At 49.9% G+C, this 23943-nt stretch overlaps 1 protein-coding gene across 4 annotated transcripts in view; it reads right to left on the bottom strand.

Annotated features, from left to right (window-relative positions):
* Nucleotides 1-23943, bottom strand: part of HTT (huntingtin) — a 191327-nt gene that overhangs the window by 37915 nt on the left and 129469 nt on the right. For all 4 annotated transcript variants that reach the window (XM_049886648.1, XM_049886645.1, XM_049886646.1 and 1 more), the window contains 8 exons: nucleotides 18860-18982; nucleotides 18298-18533; nucleotides 17072-17214; nucleotides 8259-8466; nucleotides 3116-3257; nucleotides 1187-1366; nucleotides 896-1072; nucleotides 530-606 (listed from right to left, as the gene is read on the bottom strand). In XM_049886648.1, the coding sequence (XP_049742605.1) occupies nucleotides 530-606; nucleotides 896-1072; nucleotides 1187-1366; nucleotides 3116-3257; nucleotides 8259-8466; nucleotides 17072-17214; nucleotides 18298-18533; nucleotides 18860-18982 (1286 nt within the window). The remainder of the gene's footprint in view (nucleotides 1-529; nucleotides 607-895; nucleotides 1073-1186; nucleotides 1367-3115; nucleotides 3258-8258; nucleotides 8467-17071; nucleotides 17215-18297; nucleotides 18534-18859; nucleotides 18983-23943) is intronic.

Below are 23943 nucleotides of genomic sequence, written 5' to 3'. Positions count from 1 at the left end.
GTCATTATGTTCACACACACACATTTCCCCCGAAGGAGGAAAAAAGGTAAAGGCTTTGATTCATTTTTTATTGTTGTTGCAGTCATGGAAATATACTCACGTAACGATTTCTAATAAAGGCCTCTAAAAGACTTTGCAAACAAAACTAGGTGACTAAATAGCTATGAAGAGAGAAAATTTTAACAAGTTGCAGATATGATCCTTGCGTGCCAAGAACGGGGTAACATCTTTCAGATTTGACAACCCTCATTTAGCAACGAGATTATATGCTTGCTCGGATAAAGCGGGGGCTCCTGTTCCCACGTGCCACGGGACAGCGAAGAGACGACACAGAGACGGCCGGCTGGGCCGCCGCCTCTCACTTTTTATAAAGCCAGAGCCTTTTGTTTGTTTTGGGGAAGGCACTTCTGTGGTAACCCCCCCACTTCCGGACAGTGTCAATCTCCTGTCCCGTGACTCACTCCCTTACTAACCTACACTTCTGGATCTCGGTCATACGAGCAAGGCGTCCCCGCCTTTCCAGCCTTACCTCTGCGCCAAGCCGCTGCTCTGAAGGTACTCCTGAATCCTGTTCAGTTCTTCCAGCGGCAGCTGAGACACACTGCTCTGTGGGAGAAGGAGGATGTCGGTGGGTGTGCGACACACAGCCCAGCACCGTCATCTCATGCTCGCTCACAAGGGCTGAACCGAGACACGTGGAGCTTATTTTCGCAAAGGCAGACAAGAAGGAAGCACAGAGACGGTTATATCAGACACAAGGGACAGCGACTGGACACGTGACACCTGCTTCCATCAATGGCCACGTGAAGCACATGCCTGTGAGGAAAACCACCCAACTGTTGTACCTGCACTGCTACGCCATCACTAAATATCAACACCCGTGTCGTTTTCAAACCTGCACATTTGCAGCCAGCAGCATTTCCACGCGGCGACAGGCAAGGGTGTCGACCCTGCGCGCCAGCACGCGGAGCGGGGTGCCCAGCAGCCGGTCCACGTACAGCGTCAGCACGGCGCCCGACTGGCTGAGGTGGATGCCCTCCAGGCACTGCAGCGTCTTCCTCAGCATGGTCGGCTGGCGTGTGGGAGGAGAAAGGAAGGAGGGCAGATCGTTTTGCCCGTTGGAAACTGGTGTATTTTAAGGCAGAGAAAGCTCTGATCAGCACTAGCTGGCCGTATGAGGACTTACAGTCGAAAGGTTTTCACAGCGAGACTGAATTGCCTGGATGAAGAGGCCGCTGGCGGCAGAATTCCGGTGGACGGCGCTAATGAAGTCCTGGACCGGGGGCTCGTGGGACAGGCTGATGAGATCCTGAATGTGGTTCACGATGAGCCACGTCAGGTGCTCCGAGTCGTGCAGGTTCTGACACTGAGGAGACACAGCGAGCAAGAGACTCGTTTTCAAGGAGACGGGAAGAAACGCTAACGTCACAGAGGAGGAAACACAGATGCCAATTTTAACCCTCACTGAACGTGCAGACTAACTGAACGCAGCTGAGGGTTTACAGCACGATGGCAAAGTTCAGCTGCCGCGGGGAGACCAATGGACCCCCAGGGATCCTGTCCGTGAGGAAGCTGCCTATGGGTCCAGCGTGGTGTCCAGGGGCAGTGGGGGAATAGGGCGGCCCACACAAGGCAGCCTGCGCGGAGCCCTGTCGCTCAGGCGAGAAGTGTCCCCTCCACAGCCACTCCCGCCCCGCCAGGCTTCAGCGTGGCCCACTGAGGTCTGAGGGCGGGGTCGGTCGCTCTCCAATTTTCTAGTGGTTCAGCGGGAAAAAAGAGTTCACGGTAACTGTCACAGCTCTAATAAAATCCTGAACCCTGAAATGAACAGATTCTCACTTCCTCACTTCAGAGTCATAAGGAAACAGGAAATTTCCATTCTTAAATACACACGCTGCCTTTTCATCTAATCATCCTTCTAGGCAGGAACTGTAAACCCAGTCAGGTCCTTGACGTTTGGGTAGCAATTACTACTTTTCATTTGGGATCACTGGACAGTGTTAACTTGTAAAATTAATACTGCTTTCTCTTACATTTCTGTGAAAAGATATCATCCTATAATTACCTTAGTTCTCAAAAGTGGAACAAAATGGAAACATGACTTCCACATCAAGGACGTAAAGCAAAAAGTGGCTGCGAACAAGCTGCTATCACAGCAGAGCAGCTCTGGGGAGACAGCTCAGCTGAAGGGGCCTCCCCCGCCCGCCTGGGGGTCTGGCCGGGCCTCCCCCGCCCGCCTCGGGGGTCTGGCCGGGCCTCCCCCGCCGCCCTCGGGCGTCTGGCCGGGCCTCCCCCGCCCGCCTCGGGCGTCTGGCGGGGCCTCCCCCGCCCGCCTCGGGGGTCTGGCCGGGCCTCCTCCGCCCGCCTCGGGGGTCTGGCCGGGCCTCCTCAGCCCCCCTTGGGCGTCTGGCCATGCTCTGCTGTGATGCCTAATGGCGCCATGTTTGCTCCAACGAAACGTCTATGTTCTCGTACAGACGTGGAGAGGTACTGAACCCAACCGCAATGTAACAGCAGCTTGTCTCTGAGCAATACGATTACAGGTCTTATTTTTCCTCTGTTTGCATGTTTGGTTTTTGTAAATATTCTATGGTGAACATGTGATACTAGTTGTGTGGTTAAAAACTATATAAATGTTATTTTTTTTTACAAAAGAGTGGCATTCAAACAAAAATCTTTTAAAATGCAGCAACGAACATTTAACACCTTTTGTACAGATTAATAAAATTGAAAAAAAACCAGAACCCCAGTAAACACTGGTGACTTGTTCTCGTTATTATTATTGCTATCGTCATCATCCCACAGCTCCCCTTGACACAAGAGAGGTGCCCTGCACCGCATCTGGCCCAGGGTGGCCGCCATGCTTGCTGAATGAAGGGCGGCTGAGTAAAACCTTTTACAGAGACAAGCTGAAACCTCAGAGACTGGAGGGCCAGGTCTGGCTTCTACTTATACTCCAGAGCATGCGTGAACATGGGTTTCAGTTTTTTAGTTTGGCAGGGTATGTGGAATGGTGAGAAGTGGGTCTGGGCTTAAGACCGTCTGTAGGGAGCATCACCTCCCTGGGGTTACTTTCCCGGCCCCCACCCCCAACCGCACACATTTTCAAACTTACAACGTAATCACAGAAAAGAATGAGCGCTCCTCTTCGCACGATTTCTCGATTGCACATTCCCAGTTTGGAGGTCAAGTCAGACTCCTCCTCCTCTCCCAACATCTGAGGGCTGAGTGACTTGGTACTGGAAAGGCTGTGTCTTCTAGAAGAAGCAACAGATTGCACTGACAATAGCTATGTTCGAGTCTAGGTCTAAGACAGACAGTTATCTTAAACACTGCCATACCAGAAGGACGGGTGGGTAATATGTCTCCTCAGTTACGTACTCCTGAGCTCTGAAAAAGCACATATGAAAAACTAAAGAAAACTGGGCATTTTACAGGCAGAAAATATAAGATGCTTGACTGAAAGGTGAAACCCACCATTCTACAAAGACTGCCCATTCAACCAGCAGTCTGATTTCAGAACTGAAGACGAACTTGCCCTGGCTGTGTTGATAATGCCGCCATTGTTTGTGCAATTCCACATTTTTAATTTGCCATAAAAATTGCCCACTGCCAGAAAACAAGCCTTTAAACGTTCATATTTTACTATTCAGTTACCAACTGAACACTGTAACTGTAAACTTGCCCACAGTGTATATACTATTACAAAAAGTCTGCACTGGCTGACAAAATGGCTCTGCAAAACTAATTCCAGGCTAGTGAGAGTTATTTCCGAGTCTCTAGGGGGTGCAGTTACACCCTTGGGTGCTAACTGAATGGCTGGAGGCTGCAGTTCACCCTGAGGCACCCTGGAAGAAAGGCTTGACAATCTACTTCTGCAAACTCAGCCATTGGAAATCCCATGGAGCAAAGTTCTACCCCGACACACATGGGGTTGTCACGAGTCAGAGTAAACTGGATGGCAATTCATTGGTTTTTTTTTTTTTAAGTCTGCAAGTTATTTCTCTTTATATTTAACTTCTCACTTTGTCTTTTTAAGCAAAGGGGAATTATAAACTTCAAAACTCTCAATTCTAGCCAAAACATTTAAAACACAATTGTTATCACACATGAGAGATGCCATTCCTGCCCCTCCAACTTCAGGGTCTGACCCAGGACAATGCCATTCCCGTGGTGGCACAGTCTCGGCCACCTTCTGCACAGGTGTAATAGTGACGGAGGTCACGTCGGGGCAAGAATATCTGAAATGTATCAAGCGTTCCTGTAACGCATCAGGATTTGGAAGTGAAAAAAAAATTTCTACAGATTAAAAAAAAATTAAATTACCATTTCTCTTCCAACTGGTGTGCGTGTGGATAAGCAAACTGTGGTACCTCTAGACAATGGAATGTTACTCATCAAGAACAAGGAACAAACTGCTGATACATGCAACATTGCTGAGTCTCAAACGCATACTACTGAGTGAGAGAATCCAGACCCAGGAGGCCCCATATTGCAGGATTCGACCTCCATTACGTTCTGGAAATGGTTAAGCTATAGGGACAAAACATGGATCAGAAGCTGCCAGGACCCAGGGACGGAGCAAGGGGGTGATGACAGGGACATAGGGAAGCCTTGAAGTGACGGTTCTATATCTTGACTGTGGTGGCAGTAACCTATGTTCGTGTAGAAGAGTGCCCTGTACCATGTTGTAAAGTACACACCAATAAAACAGCCAACAGAAGCCCTGCCTTCCTCAGTCAGCCACCCTGCCAGGCCCATGAGATTCACGCTGACTCTCTTAATTTTCCTTTTTGCAATAATACAGCTATAGGGCAAAGAGCCTCCAAGAGGGAAAGGGTAGAGCTTGCAATTCAAATACTGACAGCAGACATAAAGAAGGTCCAACACCAACCCAAACCGAGTCCCAATGTGTGCCAGCGCGATGCCCAAGACTCAGGGCGGAGGCTGGTGGGGCCTGACAGCGAGCAGGCGGTCCTGTTCAGGATGCCTGTACCTGCAGTCCTCAGAGGGGGCGGACGGAGAGCAGCAGATCATCACTCAAAACCACACCACACCCACGGTGCTGCCAGTCACAGAGGACCCCAACATTTCCACCCCAACGGGGGCAATCAAAAAGCAATCCTAAATCCAGGATAATGTCTTCCAGAAAACAGGAGCCACCAAGGTCAGATCCCACTGAGGTGGCCGAGTGCTTCCTGGAGCTGGGCTCCCCAGGGTGACTGGGAGCCGGGCTGGTGCGAGAAGGGGCCTTGGCAGGATGAGCACAGACCCTGGGAGGGAGCCACTTGAACCTGTATAAGGGTCTGACAGAGCAACTGTATGCCTGTTGCGTCTAAAAACAAAAGACAGTGGTTTGTATTTTGCATTTCCTATTTCCAGGAATTCGTTTCTGTTACCTTCTGGAAAGAAAAGAAACTGCCCCCGCACAGGCACCGTACCAGGAGCGCTCTCCTAGCGCATGGTTTAGACGACACTCTGCTCCTGGGAGACAGTTTGGGCATGTGCGGGGTTTTTTTCCTCCCTTCTAACATAGTAGGACTTCAAACACTTCAGTACTAAGACACGTATTTCATCATATATTAGTTTTTTTTTTTTTTCCTTTCATATGACCATTAAGACGCTGTGGCTGGTGCTGCTGTGTACGGAGGAGTCAATTCCAACTCATAGCAACCCAGGCTACACAGCAGAACCATCCCATAGGGTTTCCGAGGCTGTCATCTTTACGGGAACAGATTGCCAGGTTTTTTCTCCCACAAAGCTGCAGTGGGTTTGAACCACCAACCTTTCGGTTAGCAGCTGAGCATTTAATCACAATGCCACCTTTATGAAACTGTAAGTATAGATAGCTTACAGAATCAACTAACTTTATTTCAGGGTAATAGAAGGGACATTACAAAATATTATAAACAGGGAAGTTGGGTCAGACACAATGGAGAGACACGGTCACAGAGTAAACCACCTGCCTTCATGACAAACTGCAGCTTGCCCTTGTGCACCCGGGTGGAGACGTCTGCCTGGTTCCTGTCGACATTCACTCCTGGTGTCATTCTTCTAAGCACTGACCATCTTGTCAGGCACTTCTGTCATTCCAGGTCTGGGGACGCGGCTCCCAGGTCCGGGACAGTTTCAGACATAACGTCACAGTAAACAGAGGCACGCACGTCAGAAAGGGAACGAGCGGACAGGCTGAGCAGGGAGGTCACGAAGCCGATAGAGAATACTTGCGAGACAAATGGCTTTTCAAACTTGAAGTTCAAACGACAGTTAAGATCCCACCAACACACAAAAGACCAAAGCACATACAACAGGGAAAGACACAGTGGAACCCTGGAGGGCTGGGCAACGGGGCCTCCCACTAGCCATGGAGCTGGTGGATACCACCCCACTCGGCTCACAGCCCCGTGGAGCCAGATGGACAACTCGAAGTGGAAGCATCACCTGGGAGCTTGGCAGAAATACTGTTTTCAGGCCCCGCCCGAGACCTGCAGGATCAGACTCTGTGTTTTCACCAGACACGTTTCAGTTTAAGAAGTGCTGAGCTGGGAGAAGCTGACTTTCTCCAGAGAGCTAGGAGGAATAGCTCAAACAGTTGATACGACACACTTACAGTGTAACGGTCCCATCTGCAACCAATCACAGGGAAGGCACAGGATGGGGCAATGTCCTGTTCCGTTGTGCGTGGGGTCGCCACGTGTCAGGGCCAGCACGACGGCAGAGAACAACAAAAACGGTCTCTAAGAATTTCCAATGTTTTCACTGGTCTGTCTGCTCCAACTCGATTATAAGTACTCTGAGGGCAGGAAACAGCTACTGTTTTTCCTTTTAACATCCCACAACACACGAAACCAAGCAGACGTGCCGTAACGCCTACCAGCACTGGACTTCCCAGCTGAAAGCAACAACGGATTTGTCCACATGGGACCCAGGGCCTCGGACAGCTTGCTGTGTCCACGCCAAGCAGAGCAGTGGCCGCAGCCCCAGGCCCTCATCGTCTTTTATGTCTAGAGCGTCCTCTCTATGGTGTGGCCTCAAGCCTTCCAGGAACGCTGCAGAGGACTCGGCTGGGGGCTTACAGCTCTTGCCTGCACACGTGTAAGGATGTATGAGCCAGCAAGCATCTAGAAATGGGGGCATAAACCCGACAACTTCTGGCAAAAGGAGGGCTACCCGCAATTACATACTTAATAAATCCTTTTGAATGCTTTTTTTCTTAAAGGTATTTCCAAGCAGTTTTGAAACCTACTTACTCATTACCTAAGAATAACCAGAACCACATTTAACTTATAACGAAATTAAGGCATTGCAAAACCTCTGGCTGTGGAACTAACTTAGGCACGAGGAGGACCTAGTGGAGGGGGACAGCAGGACAAGAATAACGGAAAGCTGGCATGGCGTCAGGGAGCTGGTCAAGCCCCACCGAACAAACGGAGGCTATTCTGAATGCCTTTACTCAGACCACATTGTTTCTTACAACACTAGTGCCTGTGAAAGAAAGAGTAACACAGAGCAGAAATTTTACACAACTTCGTGAAACATGGAACATGAAAATGCTTAATTAGTCCAAAGGACTAAGTGGCCACATTTACCATGGCCTCCACCAGACTGAGTCCAGTACAACGAGATGGCGCCCAGCTACCACCACTGACTGCTCTGACAGGGATCACAACAGAAGGTCTCAGACAGAGCAGCAGAAAAACGTAGAACAAAATTCTAACTCAAAAAAAAAAAAAAGGCCGCACTTGCTGGCCCGACAGAGACAAGGGAAACCCTGAGAGTATGGCCCCTGGACACCCTTTCAACTCAGTAATGTGGTCACTCCTGAGGTTTACCCTTCAGCCAAAGATTGAACAGAGAATGGAACAAAACAAGACTAAAGGAGTGTACCAACCCTGGGTCAAGGACTGGAAGGCAGGAGGGAACAGGAAAGCTGGTAACAGGAAGCCCAGGGTTGAGAAGGGAGAGTGTTGGCATATCGTGGGATTGTTAACCGATGTCACAGAACAATGTGTTTACTAACTGCTCGATGAGAAACTAGTTTGTTGTGTAAACCTTCATCTGAAGTAAGATTTAAAAAAAAACAATAAACAATTTGCCATCAAGTAGATCCTGACCCGTGGTAATGCCGTGTGTGTCAGAGTCCAGCTATACTCCAAAGAAAAGGCTTTAAGAGTGGCCAGATCTCAGGTTACTGCCAGTCTGCAGAGAGAGTACCCGGCCTGCCCCTGGGCCCGGAGGGGGCGCCCTGCGAAGCTTACTTTGGGGTCTGCTGCACCTCGGCCCACCAGCGGTAGTCGGTGTAGTTGGCCAGCAGCAGGAGCTGACACCAGAGCAGCACGAGGGACGGGTGGGTGGGGATCATGGCTCGCACACGCGAGTTCAGGCCCTCCAGGGCGTAGAAGCTGCCATCGGAGCCGTCGCTGGTGAATAGCCTAGTGGCGGCCGCCGTGATCCTCCGGAACATTCCTAGAACAAACCAGAAGTCAAGCAGATTAAGGGGAACCTGCCTCTGCTGGTCGCTGTGCTCCAAGGCCACGTGGTCCGTGAGGATCAGAAACAGAAGAGATAAGCACGCACTTACACGTCCTTTCCTACACTGATGTATCCAAAGCACTTGGCACTTAGAAACTGTGACTTTTCTAAGGAAAAAACAGACATTCTCTTTATTTAGTAGATCAACCAGGAAGGCAAGTTTTTTTCACTCTTGCGTTCTCTTCAGAGTGAATTTCCAGAAACATTTCAGTGGGACCAAGCTCTCCAAGGTACCCCACACCCCCAGCCTCAGGCGATGTAGGCCCCGGGCAGCTCCACTCAGCAGGGGGCCAGCAAGCACTCAGCACTGCCGGGCACGGGCCCAGGGTACGGGTATGGCGCAGCCTCAACGGTAACATGACACACTGCAGAAGTGGCAGGTCACCCACCCACCCTAATTACCTGCCATAACTAATGGCTCCTTTGCTTGCTAAGAGGCATTCCTAGGTGGTGCAAAAAGTTAAGCACTCAGCTACTAATGGAAAGGTTGATGGTTTGAGTCCACTCAGAGATATCAAAGAAGAAAAGCCTGGCGATCTACTTCCAAATGACCACGGCCACTGAAAACCCTGTGGAGTGCAATTCTACTCTGGACACATGGGGTCACCATGGGCTGGAGCTGCCTCGATGGCCACTGATTTGGTGATTTTGTTTGCTGAGAACTGAGGGGCAGAAACATTCCCAAGGGGCCGTGTGAGCAAGCATGACAGGTGCCCAGAGGAAAAAAACAAACAGCGTTCTCCCACAGTTCCTGGCTCTTGAAGGCTCCACACACACTACCAACAGCCCGAAGGCCACGCAGGCCCTGCTCCTTCGGCTTCTGCACACGACTGAAACGTACACTGGGACGGGAGTGCCCCCAGCACGGCAGCTGGCCCAGCACGGCTGGCCACACAGGCCGATGCAGGCCCACCCAGGAGCTCCTCCACAGCACCTGTCTCTGGGGCCTGGGAACAATCCCCTCCTGGAGTGAAGGACTCCACTTTATCCCCTCCTTTGGACAAGCACAAGCTCAGCTCGGCATGTTTCTCTCTTCACTGCCGTGGCTTTACGCGGGACAGACCCTCACCCCAAGGACAGACAGATGCCGGTGCATGGCCCCACACACTGCAAAGCACTGTGGGGAAGGCAGGGACGAAAGCCTGGCAGGAAATGCCTCCCTTCCCCAATACGGAGGACTCCTGGCATGACTGCAGGAGGGTCAAATCTGACTTCTGACTTCAGTGTCGGCACGTCCAATGTAAACAAGTCCTAAAACGGCAAAAACAACTAGGACATCTGTCTTCCCTTATCAGTTTGTGATCTGAGGCAAAGGAGCGCGCTCACCAAAGCCTGGCCGTCGGAAAAGAGAAATCCCACATGCCTCTGGTCCTTCCTGTTCCTAGGGTTTCTCTCTGGTCAGCACCGCCCCCCTTCCACCCCAACTCCAGCCCCCACACTGGCTGCATCCCTCTCTGGGCCCCCCGACCCTGCCTGGGTCCCTTGTGGGGTCAGAGGGCATGAGTGAGGAGCACAGCCTGCCAAGAAGGACTCTGGAGCCTGGCCATGGGGACGTGGAGGACAGACCATGGATGTGGGGCTTTAGTGAACAGGGAGTAAGACACCAGGATCAGAGTTGTTTTGGACAATTAAGCGTCAACGGAGGCAGTCTGCTTCTGTGAAGATTACAGCCTAGGAAACCGTACCAGGCAGTTCTACTCTGTCCTGTAGTCTCACTATGAGTCGGAACTGACTGGACAGCACACAACAACAACAATCATAAATGCTGATCTATTTAACAAGAATAAGAACCTCTGGAGATGAAACGGCTATGCTAGGTTGAAGAGTTTTAAACATACGATAGAGGTGTCAGCAGGACACCAAGTCACATGTCTAGAAGTTGGATGGAAATGAGACAGAGACAGTAGAGTGGCCAGGGCTATACAGACTATGACCAGGGTCATCCACCCACGCAAGCAATGACCAAAGTCACAAAGGGGATGATTCTACCAAGGGAGAGGACAGAGAGGAGGGAGGCAGAGAGAGAGAGAGAGACAGATAGACAAAGAAGAATCAAGAAGCCATCTAAGGATAGAAACTCAGGGAGCATGGACCTTTAAGAAGTTGCAAAGAGAAGGCTATGAAAGAGAAGTCAAGGGCAAAGAGGGCTTCAAAATGAAGAGGGTGGTTCCCCAGAACTACGCCGCCGGAGGATAGGGACGATAGGGACTTAGAAAAGACCACGGCTGGCCGCTGAGAAGGCCGTTTTGGTAAGGAGGACAAGAGGCAGACTGCTGTCAACTGAGAAGCAAGAAAGAAAGTGAAACACCAGAAGGAGTAAGAATCAACTTCTGGAATGTTCATTTTGAAAAGGTATGCAGTAAAAGAGAGGGAGGGGGGAATAATTAAGGAGGCAGCAAAGACAGGGCTAGTATTTTTCATGTTAGACTGGGTTTATGCAGCTGGAAACAAAAGAGAAGCAGCCCCAGGCGAGAAAGGGGAGAGAGACAGATGTCGCTCTAGAGGGTGTGTGCTGTGTAGTCTGGTGAGTAAACACAGGAAAATTTAAGACACAGCATGGAGGGTGTGAAAGAAGGTGCAAATGCGAGGTTTCCCTTGGGGCAGAAAAGGGAAAATGGCTCTGTTCTTTGTCAGTAGGACAAGATGATGGAAGGAGCCCGGTTTTGAGGTGAATGAAGGGCAGGAGGAACTGGACACGCCAAGTGGAAGGCCTTGCTTTCTCTCTGCAGAGAGCAAGAGTCGATTACTGTTGGGAACTGAGGTTTGAAGGTGGGGGTGTTCCGAGGAGAACTGGTAAAGGGTGTGGACAGACACCCTCCAGCCCTCCCAGGACCCTGTGTCTGATGGATTGTTGGGAAGTTATCAATGACGCTGTCGCAATACCCCCCTCGTCCTCCTCCAAAGGGCTTTGACTTTCATCACCCTGGAATCTCCTGGTGCTCATCCTTGTGGCATATCAGACACGGCAAACTGCCAGTCAAAATGTGTGCCCCAACCCCAACAGAGCTGTTGCTGGGAAGCGGTCACCTGCCAGGAGTCAACACTCCGCAGTACCCCGTGTCACTGCCAAAGAAACTGGGCAGAAGCCTTCCAGACCTCCTTTCTCCCTACCCCACCTGAGTCCAGAGGATGCTGAGGCCTGGGGGCAGGGGAGCCACAAGGAGGAAAGGGGCCTGGGGCCCGAGCCCCCACCTGGTGGGAAGCCACCATGAGCCAGGAGCACCCTCACTGCACTGTCACAGAACAAGACACGGACTTCTGTGCGGAGCCACGGGAACTGTGAGGCTTATCGGCCGCAGAGCTATCACCACTTTGACTAACACAGCAGCAATCCTGAGCCCACGGCTGAGGGCAGAAGATGGCTTTTCAGGGAACCTCTCTCCCTGTCTCACAAGCAGCAATGACTAGCTGACACCCAGAGGAAGAAGGCAAGGCTCTGGACAGTGAAGGTGGCACAGGTGGCAACTGACACTACCAGGACAAGGGAAGCAGAGGGGCCAAGTGCCCGCAGACAGCAATGAGCTGATGAGGACAGGCCAAGGGGCTTGAGCGCCCTGAGGCAGCAATGAACAGACGGAGGCTAGCCGAGGGGGCCAAGCGCCGAGACAGCGATGAGGTGACGAAGGCAGGCCGAGGGGGGCCATGCACCCCGAGACAGCGATGAGCTGACGAAGGCAGGCTGAGGGGGGCCAAGCACCCCGAGACAGCGATGAGCTGACGAAGGCAGGCTGAGGGGGGCCATGCACCCCGAGACAGCGATGAGCTGATGAAGGCAGGCTGAGGGGGGCCATGCACCCCGAGACAGCGATGAGCTGACGAAGGCAGGCTGTGGCAGGAAGGCACATGGTAGGCCGTGCCTGGAGAAGGCCTGAAGTTCACCAGCAGCTCCCACGGGCAGGCCTTCTGGAGCTGAGGAAGGAAGCACTGAAAGAACAGCGGAAGTGGCTCAGGAGACAAAGAAAGTCGCCTTCCAGAGCTGGCAGGGGGAAGTGAGGGTTCAGGCTCAGGAGGCAGGTTGCCTGGGTGCCCATCCCAAGCCTCCACCTATGGACTCAAACACTCCTCTATCTTGCTGTCTCCCAGTTTTCATATTGCGCTGAATCTGAACTAGGCACACAACTTTGGGAGTTGTGTCCCCAAGCCCCCACCAGCCAGGGGGACAGCTGAGGACTAGAAGTCAAGGTCACTATTGAGACTAGTTTCCATTTCGGAAAGAACATCTTAAACAGTCAGTCCAAAGGTGTCAAGTTCTGGAGGAGAGGTGGAATTCACTGCCCTTGCTTAAGCAAAGCATGAAGACAAATGATCACTTTTATATACTAAATGCAACTTGTTTATATAAAGGGGCAAGATGATTTATTTCAGTTCTACCTCCAAGCCACCAAATACAGTAATTCTGCCACCTAGTGTCTTTAATAGAAATTGAGTCAAAATAAATGAGAGAGACAGACCCCCCCCGCCCACCCATTTGCAAAGGTTTGGCCAATTAAACAACGTCCAAAAACACAAGCAGCAAAACCCATGTGCCGCAACACCACGCCCCTGCCCTATTCAGCAGAGCACATGGCCTCTCATACCTGTGCTGTCTGGTATAGTAACCACTAGCCACATGTAGCTATTTAAATTTAAGGGTAAACTAATGCAAATCATAAAAAACCAAACATCAGGCTTCTCAGTCACACCTGCCGTACTTCAAGTTCACAAGAGCCACAAGTGACCAAGGCAGCTGTAGTGGTGCAGATCTGGGGTGCCCCTGATGGCACAACATCGGCTGGACAGGATCTCAATGGACAGGAAACAGACTGCCCTGAACGTTGAGAAAAGGGGGACGAGAAGTCGGGGCTGTGGGACAGCAGTCACCGTCACTGCAGAGACCTGAGTGAATGTGCGCAAGGACGTGGGACACTCCACTCCTAACCACGAAGGCGGAAAGCAGCCCTCAGAGCTGAGCTGTCTCTTCCGGCACCAGTGCCACACCTGTCCACGGCAGGGTATTAAAATGCCCACTGTAATAGAAACGACATGCTGTTCATAAAAGAGGCATAATTACTGTCTCAGCTTTAAACCTAGTGTGGTGGGCCAGAGAAGCACTAATTAAAAGATCTTGAAAAAGAAAATTCTTTCACTGTTAGTAAATAAGAAGGCTTGAAACGAGAGACCTCTCTAAAATTAAATTCTGGCCATGCCCCTGTGCCCAGGGTTAATACCATGTAAGAGAGGCAGGCATAGAGATGCTCTCTCTCCGGGTCTTCCCAGGGCCACTTGCAGGGGTGGAGTATCCAACAGGCAAGGTAAGCACGGTGCTTACCTTGCTTACCAGATCGTCTATAGTGAACAATTTCACGTTTTTTCACCACATCAAAGATTCTGCTTCTAGGTATGGCTGGCATCTGTCTCTCTCAAACCACACAGCTCCTTCGTACAGAATCAAAGCCTCTTTTCAAATTTACAATCCCTGACAGGGACAGAGGACCCAGTAAGCAAGGTAAGCATGAGCTTACTTGTGCTTACTTCCTAATCTGCAGTGACCAATTTTACTACAGGTAAAAAGGTAAGCACCGTACTTGCCTTGCCTATTGGACAGTCCTCCCCTGGCCACGTGTGACTGGCCCTGCCTCTCCAGCCTCCTCTCCTGCCCTCAACCTCATTCGAAGCCTTTCTCTCAGCCTGGAACAGGTCTCTTCAAAAGGATAGCCCCTTCTCTCCCCTCAGAAAGCCTGCCCTGACCTATTCGTCCCTGATTTTTCTGTCATTGGGCCATCTTTTTCCTTCACAGGAAATATCACAATCTGCAACTACATATCTGTTTGCTGTTGTCCCCACTAACTGTAAGCACCACAAAGGCAAGGAGGGTGTCTGCCTTATGGCCCAGCATGTACCCAGAGCCCTGCACAGGGCCTGGCTGACTCCCTAAGTCCCTGTCGAATGAACAAAGGCTTCAACTCACTACTACTACTTGCTCTAAGGGTTTGTACCTAAAAATGTGTTTCTTTATAATTTACATTAAAATAATACATACACACAATTTAAAAATCCAGGAAGAGAGAGGGGCTTCTGATTCTAGAAGTCTCCTGTCCCCTCACTCCCCAAGGAAGCTTCTTTTTATTGATTCTGGGTTCAGTTCTTCTCCACATTCTGACTGCTGTGCTCTCTCACTTGTAGCAGGCCATCCCTTACTGTGTCTTCCTGTTCCTTCTGGAAAGTAACCCTTACCCTCAGAATAATGCTGCCCAGTCTCCGCCTTGCCGAGGCTGGCCAGAGGACCCATGGACAGGCAGGAGACCCAAGCAGGGCTAATCACACGCCTCCTTCATGGGCTGAGACCACAGGCTGCTGGAGGCCATTCCTCCTGCCCTGTGGAACGAACCTCCAGAGGAGGCAGCCCACACACAGAAAGCAGAGCTGAGGCATGAAAACACTCCATGTGGACAACAGAATTCAAACCACCAGGCCCAGCCTCACCTAAAAAGAACGACCAGCCCAGCACTTTCCAGGGGCCAGACCAAGAAATCCCTTTTCTTGCTCTAGTTTAGGATAGGGTTCCGTCACTGCAACTCAAAGACTGCTGAATAACTTCCGTGATTTACAGACTGGAGACAACCGTAGACACTGTTAATTCTACCCTATTAAAGATGAGTATGGATTGCACCTCAACATACAGAAAACAAAAATCCTAACAAATGGACCAATAAGCAACATCATGACAAATGGAGAAAATACTGAAGTTGTCAAGAATTTCATTCTACAACCACCGCCCACAGAAGCCACAGCCAAAAAATCAAACAACGTGTTTCATTGGGCAAATCTACTGCAAAAGGCCTGTTTAATGTTTTGAAAAGCAAAGATAACATTTTGAGGACTAAGGTGCACCTGACCCAAGCCATGGTGTTTTCAGTCATCTCACACGAATGTGAAAGCTGGACAATGAATAAGAACACCAAAGAAAAACTGATGCCTTTGAGTTATGGTATTGGTGAAGAATACTGAATACACCATGGACTGCCAGAAGGATGAACGAATCTTAGAAGAAATACAGCCAGAGTGCTCCTTGGAAGCGAGGATGGCAAGACTTCGTCTCACGTACTTTGGACAGGTTATCATGAGGAACCAGTCCCTGGAGAAGGACGTTATGCTTGATAAAGTAGAGGGTCAGTAAAAAAGAGGAAGACCTTCAACAAGATGGACTGACACAGTGGCTGCAACAATGGGCTCAAGCACAACGATTGTGAGGTTGGCGCGGGACCGGGCAGTGTTTTGCTCTGTTGTACACAGGGTCGCTAGGAGTTGGAACCAACCTGACAGCACCTAACAACGTTAAAGGTGAGACTTAGCTCCTTTACACTGCATCCTGCCAATCTGAATTATATTTTTGGTTCTCTTTGGTTACTTTTACAGCCTCTATTTTTTGTTCCGTCAACCTTAAACGTTATCACATAACCCAGAGCAACATGAGAAGATCCACACCTGCTCCTTATGTCCTTCCATCTCTTCCTCTGCCTTCCACTTCCCAGGCTAAGTCAGTTTTCCTTTTTTGTCTGTCAGAGCTAAAAACATTTTTATTCTATTCTACAACCATAATTCAGTAGTTAGGTCTTTCGTGTTTTATTCATACACTGATTCCAGAGATGAAAAATCCAATAGCATTTACATTATAATTATTGAATACTTTGCCTGATCAGAGCCAAGAAGCTTAGAAGGTTTGTACCTCTTTTCTCATGGTCCTTGGTCATAACCCTGCACCACTTAAAGGAAACATTTTTAATGCCAAGGTCTTTTGTCATATCAACTCCTTCCATCATATCATGCCACACTTTGGCTTGCTTCATAGTTGGACCACAGCTGCCTTGCTGTTTTTCCTAGAGATCAGAGTTGCCTTTGTTTTTTTCTAAGAGAAGAAAGATGTGCCTGTCCCATCACTGAAGTCTCCCAGCTTCTTATTCATTTTATTTAGAGAAAGATCCTTGAAAATGCTCATCCCCCTAGAAGCCACTGACTGTCCTAACAGGGACTGGCCGTGTCCAGTGCTGGCTGCACGGCTGACACCTTGTGACTTCCCTCTTGGGTTCATCGTCCTTTTTACCTCACGATCACTCGTAAGGGTAACAAAAACACCTCAGCCTTACAAATCTTAAAGCATCCGAGAGCCCTCAGGTCTACTCTCACCACCAACATATTCGAACAGCACACTGAGCACAGCTTCAGTGTCCAGCACAGCCCCGTCCTCGGAGTGTGTGCAGTGCAGGGCGGGGACACCCAAGTGCCCCACAGGCCCATCTGACCCACCTACCAGACTGTTTGCAGTGCAGGGCGGGGACGCCCAGGTGCCCCACAGGCCCATCTGACCCACCTACCAGACTGTGCGGTGCAGGGCGGGGACGCCCAGGTGCCCCACAGGCCCATCTGACCCACCTACCAGACTGTGTGCAGTGCAGGGCAGGGACGCCCAGGTGCCCCACAGGCCCATCTGACCCACCTACCAGACTGTGTGGTGCAGGGCGGGGACACCCAGGTGCCCCACAGGCCCATCTGACCCACTTACCAGACTTGAAGATGTGGATCAAACACATCAGCAGTGTGCCTAGCTCTTGGCAATAGAAAGTATGTTGCTGTTCACTCATTTCCACTTTCAGCTGTTTGGTGACAATGTCCTCTAAGAGAATGCCGACCAACTGGAGTAGAAATCTTCAAAGAAAGGGAAAAGGATCGAAGTGAATTAGTTGACTATGTACAGTATTTGTGTGAGGTATGTAAGAAATGCAGGTAAAATAAACTTAAAGTGAAACGTTTAACACCATCCCCTTGGACTAGGTCACTTTTTCTGAGTATCACCTTCCCTCTTACTAAATGGGACTGCTATAAGAATAAAATGAGACAAGTAGTGTTTACTTAACTTTTTAAAAGCTTTGTAAACTGTTAAGCATTACACAGATATACCTGACATATAAAATTTATGTCTCATGTTAAGCCACTTGCTTAAACGCAACACAGGTGCCTAGAAACCGTGGGAGAGAGCCATGCTACCTATGTTAAAACTCATACAAAAAGGCGCCATGCAGAGTTACTGGGTTTATTTCCATAAACAGCATGGGTCAGCTCCATCGGTGACAAACTCTGAGGGGGCAGCTAAACCGAAGTTACACAGTAGAGCCGGCCAGGAGAGCACGTGGTCTGAGATCATGCTCACAGGGCACATCTAAGGAGCGCTAAACTAGTGAGCCCTCTGGTCCCGCAGAGGTGGATACACACGTGACTAGCAGCAAGCACTCACAGTAGCTCCACGGTGATCACCACCCTCAGGGAGCTTCCAAACCAGCAACAAGGAAGACAGGTTTGGCACCACAGGCACGCCCAGGGGAGTGCCGTCCACCATGGCAGGAACAGTGTTTTATTAGTGACAGTGTTTAGAATCACCAGCACCCAGTGAGAATAAAAGTAAGACCAACTTGCAGTGGGTCTTCTCATGGTTTTAAATTCTCTGCGGACAAGGCACCCTACCGCCGCCCCGCCCTTGGTGTGCCACCATGCTGGAGTCTGTAACAAGAACACGAGACGGAACGTGGCAGAGCCGTGACAGAGGTACAAAGCAAGGGCTCAGGCAAGGCAGACCAAGCAAACACACTGGTACACAATTCTTTACCTGGTCACAGAGCTAAAGCAAGACTGGGAAAGTGCCGGAGTTATTCCAGGCTCTCTGCTCACAAAACACTACAGCGCTTCCCAAAAGACCTGCATTCGCTCACTAAAAGGTTCAGATATAAAACGTACCTGGAGAAGGTTTCTTCTGGCAAATTCTTCGTTTGTCTCCCTTCACTGTGCTCTTCCAGCATTGAATTACTGCTCCCTTCTCTTAACCTATTAATTACCGGACAGGAGATTAAATATGGGGAGAAGGAAAGCTCCTGAATGCGAGAAAGAACGATATCTTCAGTTGACTGGGAAATAAGAACCCTCAAAATGGCGAGGATCCCCGATATCCACAGCTGAACAGTGCTCACAGATGCCTGGAAGGAAGAAAACGAACCCGCTGTAGCAAAGGAAGACTCAACGTTAATTCTTTTCCTGGCTGTTGGTCTCATGGAAGAAAAAGGCCCCCACCGCACCATTCCACCGGTATGTCATGTCATTACGTCACCGGTTCTGAGTGTGGCCCCCAGAGAAGCAGCAACGACATCACCTGACAGCTTGCTAAAAATGCAAATTCTCAGGCCCCACCCAAACTCCCTGAACCAGAAATTCTGGGGGTGGTCCCGCTGATCTGCACCTTCACAAGCCCTCCTCCAGGAGACGGTTGTGAATCCAACAGCCCACCACGAGGCCAGATACTCACCATTGTGTTTGGAGTAACGAACATGCTCCGTAAAAGCATGTCCACAGGACGGAGGGACGAGGGGGCCAGGATTTCAAATAAAGTGTTTAACACTCCAAGGGCTTCATGAGAATCAACGTGCATCTGTTTCAAGTAAACATGACAATGGTCTCCGTGTAAGCCAACAAAAATGCCAGCATTACATAAATTGGCTTATACATCTCAAGGTCAAATGCCATCCCCTCAGTTAAATACACCTTAAGTATAATAGTGAACCAAGCTAATATTTTTCAGAACACTATATCAGCTATACCTTTACATAATGAAGACCTTTTAGATTATCATAAAAATAATAATTATCTTTCTGTGAATGACTCAAACAACATAACAGTAAAGCCTGTGAAAGCCAGAGCCTATGTATGATGGAAACCTGTCCGAGAAAGAAAATTCAAATATTTTCCACTAATAGAGAGAGAGAGAAAAGTGGTAAGACTGCACTCTGTCAGAGGTGAAAAACTTGTGAGACCCAGAAAAACAAGGAGGTCACCTCCACTCCCGCCTCCAGGCCAGCTGCCGCCACGCCTGCGTGGGTGGTCCAGTTGTCTCCTGCCCCGGCTCCCTGCTCTGCCCTTACCTCCCAAGTCTCCTCTCAACGTGACTGTAAGAAAGAGCCTCTTAAAAGTCAAATCCTATCATGCCACTCCTTAGCACCAAACCCTCTAGTGGCTCCCTGAAGTCCTCTACGTGGTAAAGAGCCTCCCAGGACCCGTCCAGGCCCCTCACCCAGGCCCCCAGGATCACCTCTCTCCTTCCTCTCATTCCACTCAGCCCATCACTTGCTCTGCCCACACCAGCCTCTGTGCTGCTTCCACCCCGACAGGCAAGTCCCACCTCGGGGTCTTTGCACGACTGTTTTTTCTGCCCGGAAGGTTCTCCCCAACACCTGCTAGACCCTCAAGTTTACTCAGATACCACCTCATTGGCAACACTTTTTCTCGTCACACAATTAGCAATGCCCGCCACCCCGTCTGTCAGACTGTTGTCCTGAGGTGGCTTGAGGGTTGCTGTGATGCTGGAAGCTCTGCCACCAGTATTTCGAGTACCAGCAGGGTCACCTCTGTGGACAGGTTTCAGAAGAGCTTCTGACTAAGAGAGACCAGGAAAAAAGGCCTGGAGATCTCCTTCCAAAAAGTAGCCAATGAAAACCTTATGGATCACAACAGAACGTTGTTCAATGAAGTGCTGGAAGATGAGCCCCTAGGTCGGAAGGCACTCAGTACACAGTGGCCGCAACAATGAGCATCAGCATACTAACGACCGTGGAGATGACACAGGACCAGGCAATGTTTCACTGTAACGTGTGGGGTCACTAACGACTGCGGCGATGACACAGGACCAGGCAATGTTTCACTGTTGTATGTCAGGTCACTAACGACTGTGGAGGTGACACAGGACCAGGCAATGTTTCACTGTTGTATGTCAGGTCACTAACGACTGTGGAGGTGACACAGGACCAGGCAATGTTTCACTGTAATATGTGGGGTTACTAACGACTGTGGAGGTGACACAGGACCAGGCAATGTTTCACTGATGTATGTCAGGTCACTAACGACTGTGGAGGTGACACAGGACCAGGCAATGTTTCACTGTAATATGTGGGGTCACTATCGACTGTGGAGGTGACACAGGACCAGGCAATGTTTCACTGTAATATGTGGGGTTACTAACGACTGTGGAGGTGACACAGGACCAGGCAATGTTTCACTGTAATATGTGGGGTTACTAACGACAGTGGAGGTGACACAGGACCAGGCAATGTTTCACTGTTGTATGTCAGGTCACTAACGACTGTGGAGGTGACACAGGACCAGGCAATGTTTCACTGTAATATGTGGGGTCACTATCGACTGTGGAGGTGACACAGGACCAGGCAATGTTTCACTGTAATATGTGGGGTTACTAACGACTGTGGAGGTGACACAGGACCAGGCAATGTTTCACTGTAATATGTGGGGTTACTAACGACTGTGGAGGTGACACAGGACCAGGGCATGTTTCACTGTAATATGTGGGGTTACTAACGACTGTGGAGGTGACACAGGACCAGGGCATACTTCACTGTAATATGTGGGGTTACTGACGACTGTGGAGGTGACACAGGACCAGGGCATGTTTCACTGTAATATGTGGGGTTACTAACGACTGTGGAGGTGACACAGGACCAGGGCATGTTTCACTGTAATATGTGGGGTTACTAACGACTGTGGAGGTGACACAGGACCAGGCCATGTTTCACTGTAATATGTGGGGTCACTAACGACTGTGGAGGTGACACAGGACCAGGCAATGTTTCACTGTTGTATGCGGGGTTACTAACGACTGTGGAGGTGACACAGGACCAGGCAATGTTTCACTGTAATATGCGGGGTTACTAACGACTGTGGAGGTGACACAGGACCAGGCCATGTTTCACTGTAATATGTGGGGTTACTAACGACTGTGGAGGTGACACAGGACCAGGCAATGTTTCACTGTTGTATGTCAGGTCACTAACGACTGTGGAGGTGACACAGGACCAGGCCATGTTTCACTGTAATATGTGGGGTTACTAACGACTGTGGAGGTGACACAGGACCAGGCCATGTTTCACTGTAATATGTGGGGTTACTAACAACTGTGGAGGTGACACAGGACCAGGGCATGTTTCACTGTAATATGTGGGGTTACTAACGACTGTGGAGGTGACACAGGACCAGGACATGTTTCACTGTAATATGTGGGGTTACTAACGACTGTGGAGGTGACACAGGACCAGGGCATGTTTCACTGTAATATGCGGGGTTACTAAGGACTGTGGAGGTGACACAGGACCAGGCAATGTTTCACTGTAATATGCGGGGTTACTAACGACTCTGGAGGTGACACAGGACCAGGCCATGTTTCACTGTAATATGCGGGGTTACTAACGACTGTGGAGGTGACACAGGACCAGGGCATGTTTCACTGTAATATGCGGGGTTACTAACGACTGTGGAGGTGACACAGGACCAGGCCATGTTTCACTGTAATATGCGGGGTTACTAACGACTGTGGAGGTGACACAGGACCAGGCCATGTTTCACTGTAATATGCGGGGTTACTAACGACTGTGGAGGTGACACAGGACCAGGGCATGTTTCACTATAATATGCGGGGTTACTAACGACTGTGGAGGTGACACAGGACCAGGGCATGTTTCACTGTAATATGCGGGGTTACTAACGACTGTGGAGGTGACACAGGACCAGGCCATGTTTCACTGTAATATGCGGGGTTACTAACGACTGTGGAGGTGACACAGGACCAGGCAATGTTTCACTGTAATATGTGGGGTTACTAACGACTGTGGAGGTGACACAGGACCAGGCAATGTTTCACTGTTGTATGTCAGGTCACTAACGACTGTGGAGGTGACACAGGACCAGGCAATGTTTCACTGTAATATGTGGGGTCACTATCGACTGTGGAGGTGACAGAGGACCAGGCAATGTTTCACTGTAATATGTGGGGTTACTAACGACTGTGGAGGTGACACAGGACCAGGCAACGTTTTACTGTAATATGTGGGGTTACTAACGACTGTGGAGGTGACACAGGACCAGGGCATGTTTCACTGTAATATGTGGGGTTACTAACAACTGTGGAGGTGACACAGGACCAGGGCATGTTTCACTGTAATATGTGGGGTTACTAACGACTGTGGAGGTGACACAGGACCAGGGCATGTTTCACTGTAATATGTGGGGTTACTAACGACTGTGGAGGTGACACAGGACCAGGGCATACTTCACTGTAATATGTGGGGTTACTGACGACTGTGGAGGTGACACAGGACCAGGCAATGTTTCACTGTAATATGCGGGGTTACTAACGACTGTGGAGGTGACACAGGACCAGGCCATGTTTCACTGTAATATGCGGGGTTACTAACGACTGTGGAGGTGACACAGGACCAGGGCATGTTTCACTGTAATATGTGGGGTTACTAACGACTGTAGAGGTGACACAGGACCAGGGCATGTTTCACTGTAATATGCGGGGTTACTAACGACTGTGGAGGTGACACAGGACCAGGGCATGTTTCACTGTAATATGCGGGGTTACTAACGACTGTGGAGGTGACACAGGACCAGGCAATGTTTCACTGTAATATGTGGGGTTACTAACGACTGTGGAGGTGACACAGGACCAGGCAATGTTTCACTGTAATATGTGGGGTTACTAACGACTGTGGAGGTGACACAGGACCAGGGCATGTTTCACTGTAATATGTGGGGTTACTAACGACTGTGGAGGTGACACAGGACCAGGCAATGTTTCACTGTAATATGTGGGGTTACTAACGACTGTGGAGGTGACACAGGACCAGGCAATGTTTCACTGTAATATGCGGGGTTACTAACGACTGTGGAGGTGACACAGGACCAGGCAATGTTTCACTGTAATATGTGGGGTTACTAACGACTGTGGAGGTGACACAGGACCAGGCAATGTTTCACTGTAATATGTGGGGTTACTAACGACTGTGGAGGTGACACAGGACCAGGCAATGTTTCACTGTAATATGTGGGGTTACTAACGACTGTGGAGGTGACACAGGACCAGGCAATGTTTCACTGTAATATGTGGGGTTACTAACGACTGTGGAGGTGACACAGGACCAGGCAATGTTTCACTGTAATATGTGGGGTTACTAACGACTGTGGAGGTGACACAGGACCAGGGCATGTTTCACTGTAATATGTGGGGTTACTAACGACTGTGGAGGTGACACAGGACTAGGCAATGTTTCACTGTAATATGTGGGGTCACTAACGACTGTGGAGGTGACACAGGACCAGGCAGTGTTTCACTGTAATATGTGGGGTCACTAACGACTGTGGAGGTGACACAGGACCAGGCCATGTTTCACTGTAATATGTGGGGTTACTAACGACTGTGGAGGTGACACAGGACCAGGCCATGTTTCACTGTTTTATGTGGGGTTACTAACGACTGTGGAGGTGACACAGGACCAGGCCATGTTTCACTGTTTTATGTGGGGTTACTAACGACTGTGGAGGTGA

This window comes from Elephas maximus, chromosome 5, assembly GCF_024166365.1.
Source record: "Elephas maximus indicus isolate mEleMax1 chromosome 5, mEleMax1 primary haplotype, whole genome shotgun sequence".
NCBI classification, from domain to species: Eukaryota; Metazoa; Chordata; class Mammalia; order Proboscidea; family Elephantidae; genus Elephas; species Elephas maximus.
The sequence above is the reverse complement of the archived record's forward strand: the minus strand, read 5'-3'. Positions and strand labels throughout refer to the sequence as shown.